This window comes from Acinonyx jubatus, chromosome B3 (assembly GCF_027475565.1).
Source record: "Acinonyx jubatus isolate Ajub_Pintada_27869175 chromosome B3, VMU_Ajub_asm_v1.0, whole genome shotgun sequence".
Classification (NCBI taxonomy): Eukaryota; Metazoa; Chordata; class Mammalia; order Carnivora; family Felidae; genus Acinonyx; species Acinonyx jubatus.
Genome location: NC_069386.1, coordinates 51,965,318 through 51,978,574, shown reverse-complemented (window position 1 = coordinate 51,978,574; position 13,257 = coordinate 51,965,318). Strand labels below are relative to the sequence as shown.

Genomic DNA, 13,257 nt, shown 5'->3' with positions numbered 1-13,257 from the left:
TCCCTCAGACCCCTCAGGCAGTAGAGAACAACATTAACTGAGTGCTCTATTTAATTAGACATTAAAGTAACCTAAAATATCAGTCTGAGTCAGATAGACAGTTCTCTGGAAAAATTTGAAGCATCCAGACATGAGGCACTTTGCACCAGCTTCATACTCCTACCCTAAATCATGATATAATGAAGGCCACCACACTTGGAAGTGTGTAATGACTATGCTTTTCATATCCTTATCAGATATCTCATGGGACTGGGAATGGATGTCTGCCATGAAGAATTTTCACTGAAAACTGAATAATAGTCGGGTATTTCTGATATTTCTGAATTAATCTGATAGTGTGGAGTGGTGGGAGTTCCTACTGGAATTATCTGGATAATTATATTGTACTCTACTTTTGATTAATCCATAGACCTTGCTGAAAATTCTGTCAGGGAATGATATTCCAAGGGAATCGTAGTGGCCCCCATTTTTCTTCCACTGTCCAGGTCCCAGCAAGCCCTTATTGTGCCACCACCATCACACTCATCCCCAAGAATAAGAGAAAATGAAGAGTGAGATAAAGAGAGGGAATACGTTCAAGAAAGGAAGAGGGCAGAGCACATGGATGAGGCAAAATGGGAGGCAGAAGAAGAGGAGTATAGAAAGCATTCCAGGGGCACCTGGCCGGCTCAGTCAGTGAAGCGTGCAATTCTTGATCTCAGGGTTGTGAGTTTGAGCCCCCCACTGGGTGTAGAGATTGCTTAAGAATAAAATTTTAAAAAAAAGAGGAGGCATTCCAGAGACATTTTTTACCTTCAGAGCAAAATAAGAATGAATTTGAATAATAAAAAAAATACCTGGCTTACTTTTGCTTCACTTCATCTCAAACTTAGAGGATACTTGTGCCAGGTCTACTTTACCAAAGCAAAGTGCAGAATGGAAGGGATCATCTGAGATATTTTTGAAATTCTTTCATTTGAAATGTGCAGCTAATTGGAATAAAATTTTTCACCTGAGTTTTTATTTGCTAACATTGCCATGGGCTTCAGCCATCTCCCTGGGTTTGCTCTTTGTCCTTTTGCAAAATTTTCTTTACCCTCATGGACCAAAAGACCAAGTACATAATCTCCTTAGTTACAGAACTAAATGACTGACTTACCTGGTATTGAAGATGTGTCCTCATAATTCCAAACCAAAAGAAGAAAGCCAGTGAGCAGCAGGATTGGCATGGTGGCCACAGGCATGACTTCGGGCATCATGCTGGTGATGTTGTAATGCATTGGGTTCAGCATTTCCAAAACCATCTTTTGTTTCTTGAGCTCAGGAAAAACAATTTAAAGCCCTATGTAAATCAGAGCAGCAAAAAAAAAAAAAAAAAAAAAAAAAGAATATCTAGGACTCCTGTTGGTTCAAAGGGTGCTGTACGATAGAAATCAAGCATTTTGTTTTATAATGTGATTGGACACCTAGACAAGACAAAGTTGTGGTTACAAGTCAAAACAAGCAAGCCAAAGGGAGATCTTTTGGCTTGAAGTGCAGCATTTCTGACCTTGGTAGAGTCTCAGGTTCGTTTAGACGCTTGGTCTGATAGAACCTTATCATCTTGCCCTTGAGTGGGTAGAGTGGCTGAATTCCCAATTGAGAGTCAAATTTCTAACCAAAATACAAGAAAATGAAGCTCATTCCAGAGGTGGAGTCATTCTGTAACTTCATCAGCAAATATTGTTTAGGCAATCTGTTTCTTTTGAAGCCAAATCAATTTTTTAAAAAAGTAATCCCCAACTCCCTTCCTTGATCAAAATTACTTCCCCCAAAGAGTAAGCTTCTCCAGCAAGAATGAATTTCTTGGAGATTGTTGAGGCGTCCTCAGAGCTTATTAGGTTGTTCAGTGAATTCAGCGTGACTCACTCAGGATAATCTTTTTCTATTGACTTTAATAAGGCTAAAATCTCTTGCACTATGGCCTGGATAAAGCAGTGCCCATGGGGGGCAATGTCAGCATTAGTAGGAAAGAAGAATGGGAGAAGAAGAATAAAGAGAAGGAATCGGGAAGGAGGAAGGAAAGAAAGGACAGAAAGAATAAAATCCCATCCACAGTAGGCTGTGGCCTCTTATGTTTTGCCCACAGCAGCTAACCTCCTATGCAAGAGAGTTTTTAGTTTGATTTGCTGGTTCTGTCATGTTTCTCAACAATGTAATGTTGAGTCTGTCTTTTCAGTAAGGTTTTCTAATACCAGTACTCTCAGAGGAAAGTTTCAGGGATGGAGGTTTGTTGAAGAGACCTAGATTGAATAAACTTGTATAGCCAGCAAGAGCGACCATTCAATGCACTCCTGGTACCAGATGACTGCTCCAAGGATTACCCTTCCTTGGAAAGTGACCTTAGTTTGCAGGATTTATAATGGCTCTGAAACAGATTTTGGCAGGATCTTATCCAGTAATAATAGTTCTAGATTTGTAACCAGGGCTTCTAATTGGATTTCAGGTGCTCTCTGAACTTCCTGACATGCTGCATAACATGTTGTATCTGCTCACCTGAACTTTTAGGGGGAAAGAACTTTCATCAGATTCTTAAAGAGTATGTAATTACATTTCTCCTCTGATCTATATGATATCTTAAATATCCAGTTAAAAACTCATTTCTGGCAATTACATACATTTCATAATATAGTTGAATTCATTCAGTTGCTTGATTCATACTGTTGATTCATTCTATTATTCCACCATTTAAATAATTATCAACAGTTAAGTGCAAGGCACTGAAAATGCTTACACATATGTTGGGCAGTTTGTTTGTTTGTTTTAAAATATATATAAGCTGAGTCTGAAAAGTCAGCAATGTGTCATCATCTGGTTCCTTTGTTAATAAGTTGCTGCTCTGAAGAGGTTGAATTTTTAGGTATTTAATTTCCTAAGTGGAATTTTATATCATTTTGAGTAAGCTCCCTGTGACTTTATGACAGCCAGGACCTTCAAAGTTTCCATTTATAATGATGAAACCTGAAGCCAATGTTAAAAGCATAAGTGAAGAAAGTGATTGAGACAAAAAGAAGGAAGATATCCCAGAGGAAGTGATCCTGGCAGAATATTTTACATTAAAGGAACTCTCAGGAAAAAAAAATTTAATAAAAAAACTCTCAAGAGCTACTTCATAACATTGAAATCACAAAAGGGTACAATGTTGGAAGCTGATGCAAATGTATAAAGGAGTATGACAATTCATGAAGGCATAGAAAAGATGCTCCTACCACATCATAAGTTATACAAAGAGAAGGCAGCAAGAAATGTTCAAATACTCTCAAATTTTTTGTTTTGTTTTGTTTTTACAAAGAAAACACTTTTAAAAATTGCAGTGTTTCTAATGTTTAAATTATGGTATATTATAATTTTTGTCTTACTATTTTTTGCATTTCCATATATGCTTAAAACCTATAGAAAGAGAGTTTTTAATGTTTCAACAAAAATTTTAAAAGCCATGGAATACTTGTATTTTTCCTCTTGATTTTTAGGGTTGCTTGACAGTTTCACTTTGCATGGTCATTTTTATGGTCTTGCAAAGCAAGACCGTGTAAAGCAAAGACTGACTGTATGTCTAAATGGTTAATACGGCTAAGAAGCCTCATTGCTCATCTTTCCCAAAAGTATGTCCTAAAGATGCCTCAAAGAATATTAGATTTTTTTTAGTGCTTACAAAGCATTTACTATGTGTCAGACATTGTTCCAAGTCTTTACCAATAGTAAGCCTTTTATGTTCACAACAACCCTAAGCTAATTAAGACAATCCCCATTTTGCAGATGAGGAAACTGAGGTGTAATAAATAGGGCACCCAGGTTGTTTGTTACAGAGCTGGGATTAGAACCCATGTGGTCTCTCTCCAGAGCCCATGCTTTATTTTTTTTCAAGGTTTATTTGAATTCCAGTTAGTTAACATGCAATGTAACACTGGTTTCAGGTGTAGAATCTAGTGATTCATCACTTACATACAACACCCAATGCAGAGCCCATATTCTTAATCATGCTGTTTTGATGCCTTATTGTGGGATTTATTTGGTCTCTACAATCAGGGACTTTTCAATCCTAAACTATCTATGTTCATTTCTAAGCTATTCAGACTGACTTACTTTAAAGGAGTAAGCTTTTCAGACCTCCGAATACCACAGCTGGAAAGGTCCTTTCAAATTCTTTCCTCCTTGCATGTTGGTTTTCCTGCTCAGTAGAACATTCTAATGGGCCACACAGACAGGTTAGTTGAACAGAAGACTTTGAGTGGTGGTAGAGGAAGGTAGGAAGATCCTAGAACTTCATAGGGATTCCTGGTATGTCCTCTGTGCCAGGAATACCTTCACACCCCCAAACATACACACACACACACACACACACACACACACACACACGGCCCTCAAGTGCCATGTTCCTTCAAATGCCATCTCAAATGCCTGGATCTCCAGGCATTTGTTTGCTGAGTGGTCTTTACACTTCATTCATTGGGGCATCCCACACTGGGCCCGGCACCAAGCAGGGGCTTTGGCATCCTGATGAACCAGGCCTGTGTTCCTTTTCTGTGTGGAGCCACAGGTATCCTAATACCTTCACTTACTGCCCCAGAACCTCAGGATAAGGAAATACCAGTCCTACACCCAGAGTCCCCAGTCTGAGCCAGGGCAAAGTCTGCTGGGAACACAGCAGAGCCTGAGTGTCCTGGTGCCTTGGGTTCAGGACACACTCTGGGCCCTGCAGTGCCAGAAAGGGCTCCCAATGTCCTGGTACAGCCTTGACCCTCTGCATGGTGGGGAAACAGGCCCTAGCCTTGCAGGAGTGCCCCCCTGGCCTGGCCAGACCCTACCAAACCCTACCTTGCAGCATGGGGATGACCTGTTCAGAGTACCCAGCCTCCCTGGGCCTGAGGTCAGGTGCCAAGCCTGCCCTTCCTCTCTCCATCTTCAGTACACCTGGTCCATCCTTCCTTCATGTTCCACTTGCAGAGAAACGTGACCCAGCTACCTTGGGTCTCCCTGCTGCACCTTCTGATTTTGGGTCCCCACAGGGGGCTGCTTCCTGGGACTGCCTTTGCCTAGTCATGCTTTGGTGCCAGGCCATAAGCTGACACTGAATGAATTTATAAGATCAGTTGTACACAACTCACTGTTTTATCTAAAGAGAGGTCAAGGATAATAGATACAATCATTTACATTTATCCTTATGAGTTGGATGTGTTTTTGTAAGTTTCCTCAAACCCCTTACCTAATAAAATGGGCTACTTGATCTTAAAAGTCCTCCTCCTCCTTCTGTGACCTCTCCTTCTAGGTGAGTTTTCCAAGGCCAGGGTACTATGTCTTCTCCTTCATGGCTGTATCCCACTCCTAGAAGTGTGTCCTGGAGTTTGTAGATGCTTCACTACAAACCTGTGGCCTGAATTTGCAGTGTCTACCTTTGTTCAGATTTTACTCCCCGCAACCCTTCTCATACCTTGCCTTTCAGTTTGTCTTACACGCTGCAGCCACGCTGTTTTTCAAGTCAGTTTTCATTACCTCAGTTCCTTGCTAAACGTTCTTTGCTTCTAGTTGATTGCAAGGCTTCCAAATTCATCCTTTCAGACTTGTGTCTTGGTTTTCTGTACCAACATTCTGATTCCTCATTGACCCACAGACATCCTTACCTGGGAGTTCTCCCTCATGCCTCCCCCACATCTCTCCAGCTTGGCTGGTTCTGCCCCACAGGCCTCCCAGGAAAAGGTTTGCTTCCTCCCCATGCATCTCTGAGCCTTTACTTACAAGGTTTCTATAAATACCCCTCCTCCTTTCTTTGACAGGAGCCTGGGACCCTCTTGCTTTTGACTGCCAAATCACTCTAAAACTCAGAGTCATGGAGAGTTTCATTAAATAAACATTTATTAAGGCTCCTGTCTGGGCGAGGTGATACATTCAAACATGAGAGGCATAAGACAAGTTCTGAGGAAGGTGCTGTTAAGCTAGGGCCTGGTGTGAGGACCACAGCTCTCTGGGATGACAGGCAGAGCTGCTCCTGAACTTCTACATCAAGGAAACACAGGGGGTCAGAGCTGGAAAGAAACTGAGATCTTCCAATTGCGCAGTTATCCCTTGAAAAATTAACCAACTACATGAGAACCAGGGAACTACTGTCACTTGTGAATTATCCCTTAAAAGTGGGAAACGTTTACCCACATTCTGTGATCTGATTTCCATGCCCTCTTACCAGGGTCACGACAAGGCGGGTTCTAGTCATTCTTTCCAGCAAGCTTTCAAGTGAGTCCCTGGCAACATTTTGTTCTGGAGCTGGAGAGATAATAGAAACCAACAAGGGAAATCTGAAGGGATAAACATTGTGTGGTTCACCTGGACCCCCCTTTAGGGATCACTGACAAGACCTCAGCCACTAGCATTCCAACCAAGTAGGGAAGACTATTGACAGTGCATGACAGGCAAGTTTCCGTCTCTAATAAATGCACAGGCTTCCAAAATCCACATTTCACATGAGCATGTGGATCCAAAGCTCTTGGGCATCAGGCAGGACTGGGGATTTCTTTGTCATATTTGAGATCCCACAACTGCATGTTTGTGGAAATGCTCCTTTACCATAGCTTACTGTCCAACTACCAGTTGGTCTGACTGCTCTTTTACCTCAGCTTTCAACTTTGCCCCTCTGAGGGCAAAGTTCCCTCTTGTCCCTCATACACCTACCCCATTGTGTCCCCCATGGGTTGTATATGAGATCCTCTGCCAAGAGAATTTGTTTTTAAAGTATAGTCAGCAGTGACCCCCTGCAAATCCTCTTAGATCTTGATCATTGAAAGCCTTTCTAGCCATGAGACAAGGGAGGGGTATTGTGAGACCTGAGGCCCTCCATGGGGCCCTCAGACCCTCTTGTACAGGTGCTGCCTGACATCAAACCATATCTTCTCACTAAGACCTGCCCTGTGGAGGAGGCAGAAGGGGCAGACTGCCCACCATTCCCACAGCACAAGTCCTTTCAATAAGAGGTTTCCTCCCACTTCACTTTGTGATTCCATTTTACAAGACCTAACATGTTGTCTGGCCTCTGAGGAAATAGGTAGTGGAATTTTCCAGCCTATTCTTAGGCTTTTAACCTGAAGAAGGAAAGATCAGAAGTGAGAATATCACAGGAGCAGGATTTGGAGTTGGGGCCTGAGTTCAAGTCACAGTGGCTAACTAGCCCCCTTGAGCTCATTTGCTTCCCAAGCCTCCCTGAGCCCTGGCTGAGGAAGCAAATTCTCTCTAGCTCAGGACATGGAGACAAGGGCTAAAGTGAAACTTCCAGAACCACCACCACTGGCTAAAATCCTCAGGCTTAAGATCTCTGTGCTACAATGGGCTTGCGGGACTCCATGACTCTGGGAGCAACTATGCAAGGTCCCGAAGTAGGACTGCCTAGAGTAGCTGAAGAAACCACTGAATCCCATTCTTGTGGCAAGATCCAGAGCCCTCCCTGAGCCTTGGTGTACAAGATTTACTGCAGTGAGGTCCCAGTGGCCTTGCTTTGGCTCACCTACCTGGATGTGGTAACAACCAGTCTCCTATGCAGAACACTCAGCTGCCCATGCAGTGGGATGTCTTTTGTCATTACCACAGCATAGTTCTTCCAGGGCTAAAAGTCATGTCTTTCTCCTCTCTGTGGCCTCCGTGGAGACCACCATGAGTGCCTTGTACCTAGCAAGTGCTCAGTAAATGTCAGTGAAGTGAATGGTTAGCAGGTTAAACTTTTTGGGCCTAGGGTCAGCAAAGCATCCCCAGGGGAATGTCTTCCATATCTTATCTGTGATTCCACATGCCAAGTTTCAGCAATGCAGTGGCCCACAGTCACCACCCAAACAGTCAGATAACAGGAGCATTACTGGCCTTTCCTTGTGAGCTTATCTGTTGTTGAATGAACAAACTGTGAGGCCATAGAGATGGCCTAGAGCAGGGTCAGTCTTTGGCAAAAGAGCTGCTTGCTGACCCCAAGTGTTCGGGTTACTTAATCTCTCTGGACCGCCTTTCTTTATCTCTAAAACATGGAGATTGGGCCATATGACCTCTTAGTTCTGTGTCTGATGCCCAACATTTTTACCCTTTATCTTAGGTTCCCCTCCTGGCCCTCTCCAGTGCCTTTGCCCCTTTTCATCTTCCTTTGTTCTTTTTCCTTGTGCACCATTGCGTTAGGCCAACCAGTGATGCCTGTAGGGCACCATTGCCTAGGCCAGCCCAGGTGCCCAGAGCAAAACTGGGATGTCAGAGAAACCGGGGTGCAAATGGCTGGTTTTGGCTATCTCCTCCAGCTCTTCTCATTCTCCTTAAGGCCCCAGACCCATTCTGAGAACCTAATGAAAGAACTTGTGGAACTTCATTTTGGAGAAACACACTTAGGAATCAACATGCGATGCTTCTGAATATAATTCTGGGTTCTGGACCCCCCTGAGGCCCATCCACAGACTTCAAATTAACAACTCCTGGGGCCAGTTCCTTCCTTCACCTTCCACCTCAGGTTCCCAGTATCTCAGAGGCTCTTTCCAGATCAAAACCACCTTCACTGACCAGCAGAGTGTGATTTTCAGATTGTAAGTGAACAAAATATCCTCTGGGAAATTTTACATTTTACCTGGATCCCAAATCAGGTGAAGCCTTGATGATAATAAGGTGGTAGATTGTGCCGCCAATGGAATCAGTGAGAAAAATTTAAGGGGAGAATTTCTGATACCCTGAAATCCCATCTGTGGCCTAAACCTCACACTGACACTGTCCATGGCTATACTTTAACCCTCTCTAGGCATCCAGGCTCATGGTATTTCTGTATCTCTGCCATGGAAGGTCCCATCTCATGGGAGAGAATACATGCACATGCCGACTGCTGTGTTCACTCCAAAAATTTAGTATCTGCAACATCCTAGACACTGTTCTAGGCTCTAGGAATATAGCAATGAACAAAATGAGGTCCTTGCCCTCAAGGAGTTAATTTGGACAAGACACAGCCCCCCTGTATTACTAATAATATAAGTCAAATTATAAGAGTTTAACCAGGGGCATAAACAACCGTGAGAAGACAAGAGAAACTGGTTATCCTGGCAAGGTTGGGTACGGTTTAATGAGTAAGCCTTGAAGGAGAAGCATTATTTTCAAGGTATCAGGTTGAAGGAAAGGCTTTGCAGGTGAAAAGAATAAGTATTGACAGGGAAACTCAAAGCTGCTCCTGCATCCCTTCCCATCCCATTAGTTTTCCTGGGTTCAGATGGATCCCCATCACTGTGTGTGTTCATTTCTATAGCTCTGCCTCAGTTTCTTCACCAGAAAAGGGGGAGGGAAATAGTATGTCTTAATATGGTAGCTATGAGGAAGGAAAGAGATAAAGTATGTGGGGGCCTTATCAGAGTATCTACCACATTGTAAGAGTTCAACAGATGTTATTGTTATTAATCTTCAGTCTCCGACAAGAGCATTAAGTCATAAGGGCCAGTCCTGGGAGAAACTAGAAGGAGCAGTCTCTGGACTGGAGTAGTGTCCCAGGGGAGGTCACTGAAGAAATCTGTACATTGGGGCCAGATCCCTTGGGTACTCTCTGCACCTCCTTTGGGTACTCCTAGGGAGTGTGGTAGTCTCTAAGCTTCATTGGTCTGGAGGTCAGTTATTCTATGACCCTTTTGTCATGGAGTAATTGGGGATCATGTGAGAGATGCTGAGGTGGCCTGAACAGAATTGAAGAATAGTTGATGTTTGCCTCTAGGTGCCTTTTCTCAGCCAGACTTCCGTTTCTGTGTCATTTGCCCACATTTTCTATCCACTCACTTTCTTCCTCCTAGTCATAGGAAATCATCTATCACCAAAATAATTAGTCTCCAGGGAATAATCATTCAACTTGTTCTCCCTCCTAGGGATATTTTTCATTTTAACAGGTGCCTGGAGCAGTTTTTTGGAGGGAACAAGAGAAATGCTTGGCACTCTCTCAGCTCTATGGGAGCCTGTAGTCTAGTGGGAGAAAAAGCAAAAAACAAACAAACAAAAAAAAAAAACCAAAAAAAACCTAGTAAGCATGATATTGTTGACAAGTACAAAGAGATCTTAGCACAGAGATGTGGCCAAAGAAGGTTTTTTTATGAATGGTGAAACTTGTTCTGGGCCTTGAAATGTGGTTAGAGTTTTAACAGTAAGAAGAGGACAGGGTTTTGTAAATACTTAGAGGCAGGAATGAGTGAGTGGTTGGGGATAATGAGACTGAAGAAGCTGGATCCATGTTGGAAAGCATTAACATCTACTGATGAAGCTCTAAGCAGGGGTGAGGATGATGAGGGAGGATACAGGAGAGGCATTATTATCTTAGTTGACCCCCTGGCTTATAGTTTGTTCATGTACTCCTATGCTATAAAACTAGAGGAAGATTTGAGGAAATAGAAAATTCCACTAGCTAAACTGCCTGTGTGGGTGCCAATACTAGAGGTGGGCATCTTCAAAACTAATTTGTGAGCCTTGCAAAAATATTTTAAGTTTACATCTAATTTAACTTACATCTCATTGTCAACAAGCACTGGGTTTGATTATCCATCTGTTCTAGCACACTTGGCTTCAAATGACCTTTTACTGCTTCCCAAAGCAAGTCTGTCATCAGCGAGTGAAGAATTGGCTCATTGAGATAATTGTATGTGACTTTTTTTTTTTTTTTTTTTTTTTTTATACTGCTGGGAATTCAGGCAGTCCTCTTCAGTTCTGGGGACATCTTGTCCAATATTTCTTTGGATGTTGTCTCTCCTCCATTCTCACTACTTTTCCTCCTAGAACACCAATTAGACAAACATTGAGTCTTATGGATCCATTCTTCATGTTTACCTGTTATTTTTGTATTTCCCATCTCTGTTATCTCTTTGTGCTACATTCTGAGATAATTCCTTTATTTACATTCCTTTGTGCTACATTCTGAGATAATTTCTTGGCTTGATTGAATCTCCCAGCTCTTCCACTGTTATTTGGCTTTTCAGTCCATCCATTCAGATTTTTACTTCAAAAATCAAAATGTTAATGTCCATTATATGTAAATTTTTTACGGATGCAATATCTGCTGATGTCTCTGAGGCTATTATTAATTCAATGTATTCTAAGGCTCAGTTTTGATTGATCAATAAGTCTATTTCCTCAGGTGGAGACTCTACAGTTTGTGACTTCCTTCCATGGTGTTGACATTCATCACATTTTGGTGAGTCTTAATTATGTGCTCATTTTTGTGGCTGAAATTCCCTGTTAGTCAGCTGGCTGCTTCTGTTTGTCCACTTTTGGGAGAGGAAGAGAAGAGACAGGATGTTCAGTGCAGTTTGTATTCCAAATATGTTTACAGGAAGAGTGAGGAAGGGGTGGAACATGTCACTAGTCAGAGTATTTTAGAGTTAGCCTTTTGGGCCTGGATATACTCTGCATCTCCAGCTCCAACCTTATGTGCCAACAGCTTCTTTGGAAAGAGCCCCCACCTGAGCTGCTGCTTGATAAGGGGACAGGAGATATACAGAAATTCCTGAAGCTAGTTCCTCAGTCTTCTTATTGCCCCTAGTTTCCTCCTGCTCTATTAATCTACTCTCTCCACATATGGAACTCCATTGGGTTTTGTCTTGCCTTTGTAAGGATACTTTTGTTTATATTTTGATTTGTTTCCTTTATCAGCTTGATCCCATCAGTTTTTATACTTCCAGAATTTCTGGCCCAAGAAGGGCTCCATTCTTGTTTTATAGTTCAGTTTTAGATTTTAAAAATATCTTTTCTATCAATTCCAGAGATTTTGTGTGACAAAGAAAGTCTATAGCATGTGCTTCATCCACCATTTTGAACCCAGAAGTTTACCCAGGATTTAATTAATTAATTAATTAATTAATTAATTAAAATATGAAATTTATTGTCAGATTGGTTTCTATACAACACCCAGTGCTCATCCCAACATGTGCCCTCCTCAATACCCATCCACCCTCCCCAGGATATTAAAAGTAAAGTGCCACGGATTTCTGAAAGCAATTCCAAAGAAGGGGCTCTGGCGATGTTTTAGCTTCTGTTATTGAAATGAGTGGTTAGGCTGCACAGTTGTGTTGTCTGTTTCATCCTGTAATGTCTGATGTAATAGTTACTCATCAATTCCATGATTCTGAGCCCATACCTTGTGACAATAAGGCAGCATTGTTGATGTCAGAGGTGCTCTAGACCTCATCTAGGGAAGGTCCACAGTAAGATAAGGTAAACGTAGGAGGCGGCAGGGGATAAATAATGAAGAGAGATATACTTGGAGGCCCAGAAGAGCAAAATATAGGTTATACATGAAAGTCAGTGACCCATCTGGAGGGAAAAGAAGCAAGCAGAAATGCAAATATATAAAAAGGGCTTCTCAGGGAGTGGGTGGAATAGAGAACACGGGAGATTTTGGCCAGCCATGAGAATTCTAATAATCAAAATTTCTACAAGGCAGGGTAAACTTGGAAAAAGGTAAAGGGTGAATCCTTAATAAGTGATAGTTTGAAAAGGGCCCTGAGTGATCTGTGACCGGCTGAAACTTGGAAGTAAGACATAATCAGCATTGTCATAGTTTTTTTTTTTAACGTTTATTTATTTTTGAGACAGAGAGAGACAGAGCATGAACGGGGGAGGGTCAGAGAGAGAGGGAGACACAGAATGTGAAACAGGCTCCAGGCTCTGAGCAGTCAGCACAGAGCCCGATGCGGGGCTCGAACTCACGGACCATGAGATCGTGACCTGAGCCGAAGTCGGACGCTCAACCAGGCGCCCCAGCATTGTCATAGTTTTTATGACATTATATTGTTAATGTAGTTTGTCATGGTGGGGAATAATTTACTTTACAGCTCTGTCCCATACTGTGTGACTTGGGGAAATTTACTACACCAATATGAGTCTTCAGTTTCCTTCCCAGTAAAATGGGAGATAATGAAGCCTTCCTTGCCTTGAGATAGCTTAGATGAAGTATCTACATAGACTGTGATATAGTACAAATACTCAGATAAGTATTCCAAGGATCCCTGAAAGACTCTGAACTACCACAGCTGGTGAACCAGACACATTCTTCCAAGGAGTCCACTCCTTCACCAAGGACCTTCTGTTCTAGGTGCCATGCCAGGTGATGTGCACAGGAGGAACATGGTTGACAGGCCCTGTCCCTACAGCTCATGGCCTGGTAGTGAATACAGGCCTTGAACTAGTAATCATAAAATTGAGATAAGATTTATCAGAGGGAGAATGTGGGGTCCTATAAGGGTATGTAATAGAAAACCTCTTCCAGATTCCCCAGAT

The 13,257-nt window shown here is 42.3% G+C and overlaps 2 protein-coding genes across 4 annotated transcripts in view; one reads left to right on the top strand and one right to left on the bottom strand.

Annotated features, from left to right (window-relative positions):
- The window catches only part of LOC106967273 (aromatase), a 132,946-nt gene that overhangs the window by 41,219 nt on the left and 78,470 nt on the right, over positions 1-13,257 (bottom strand). For all 3 annotated transcript variants that reach the window (XM_053224022.1, XM_015063504.3, XM_053224021.1), the window contains exon 2: positions 1,139-1,321. In XM_053224022.1, the coding sequence (XP_053079997.1) occupies positions 1,139-1,283 (145 nt within the window). In that variant the 5' untranslated portion in view covers positions 1,284-1,321. The remainder of the gene's footprint in view (positions 1-1,138; positions 1,322-13,257) is intronic.
- Positions 1-13,257, top strand: part of LOC113601811 (translation initiation factor IF-2-like) — a 175,191-nt gene that overhangs the window by 139,918 nt on the left and 22,016 nt on the right. The gene's annotated exons all lie outside the window — the stretch shown is intronic.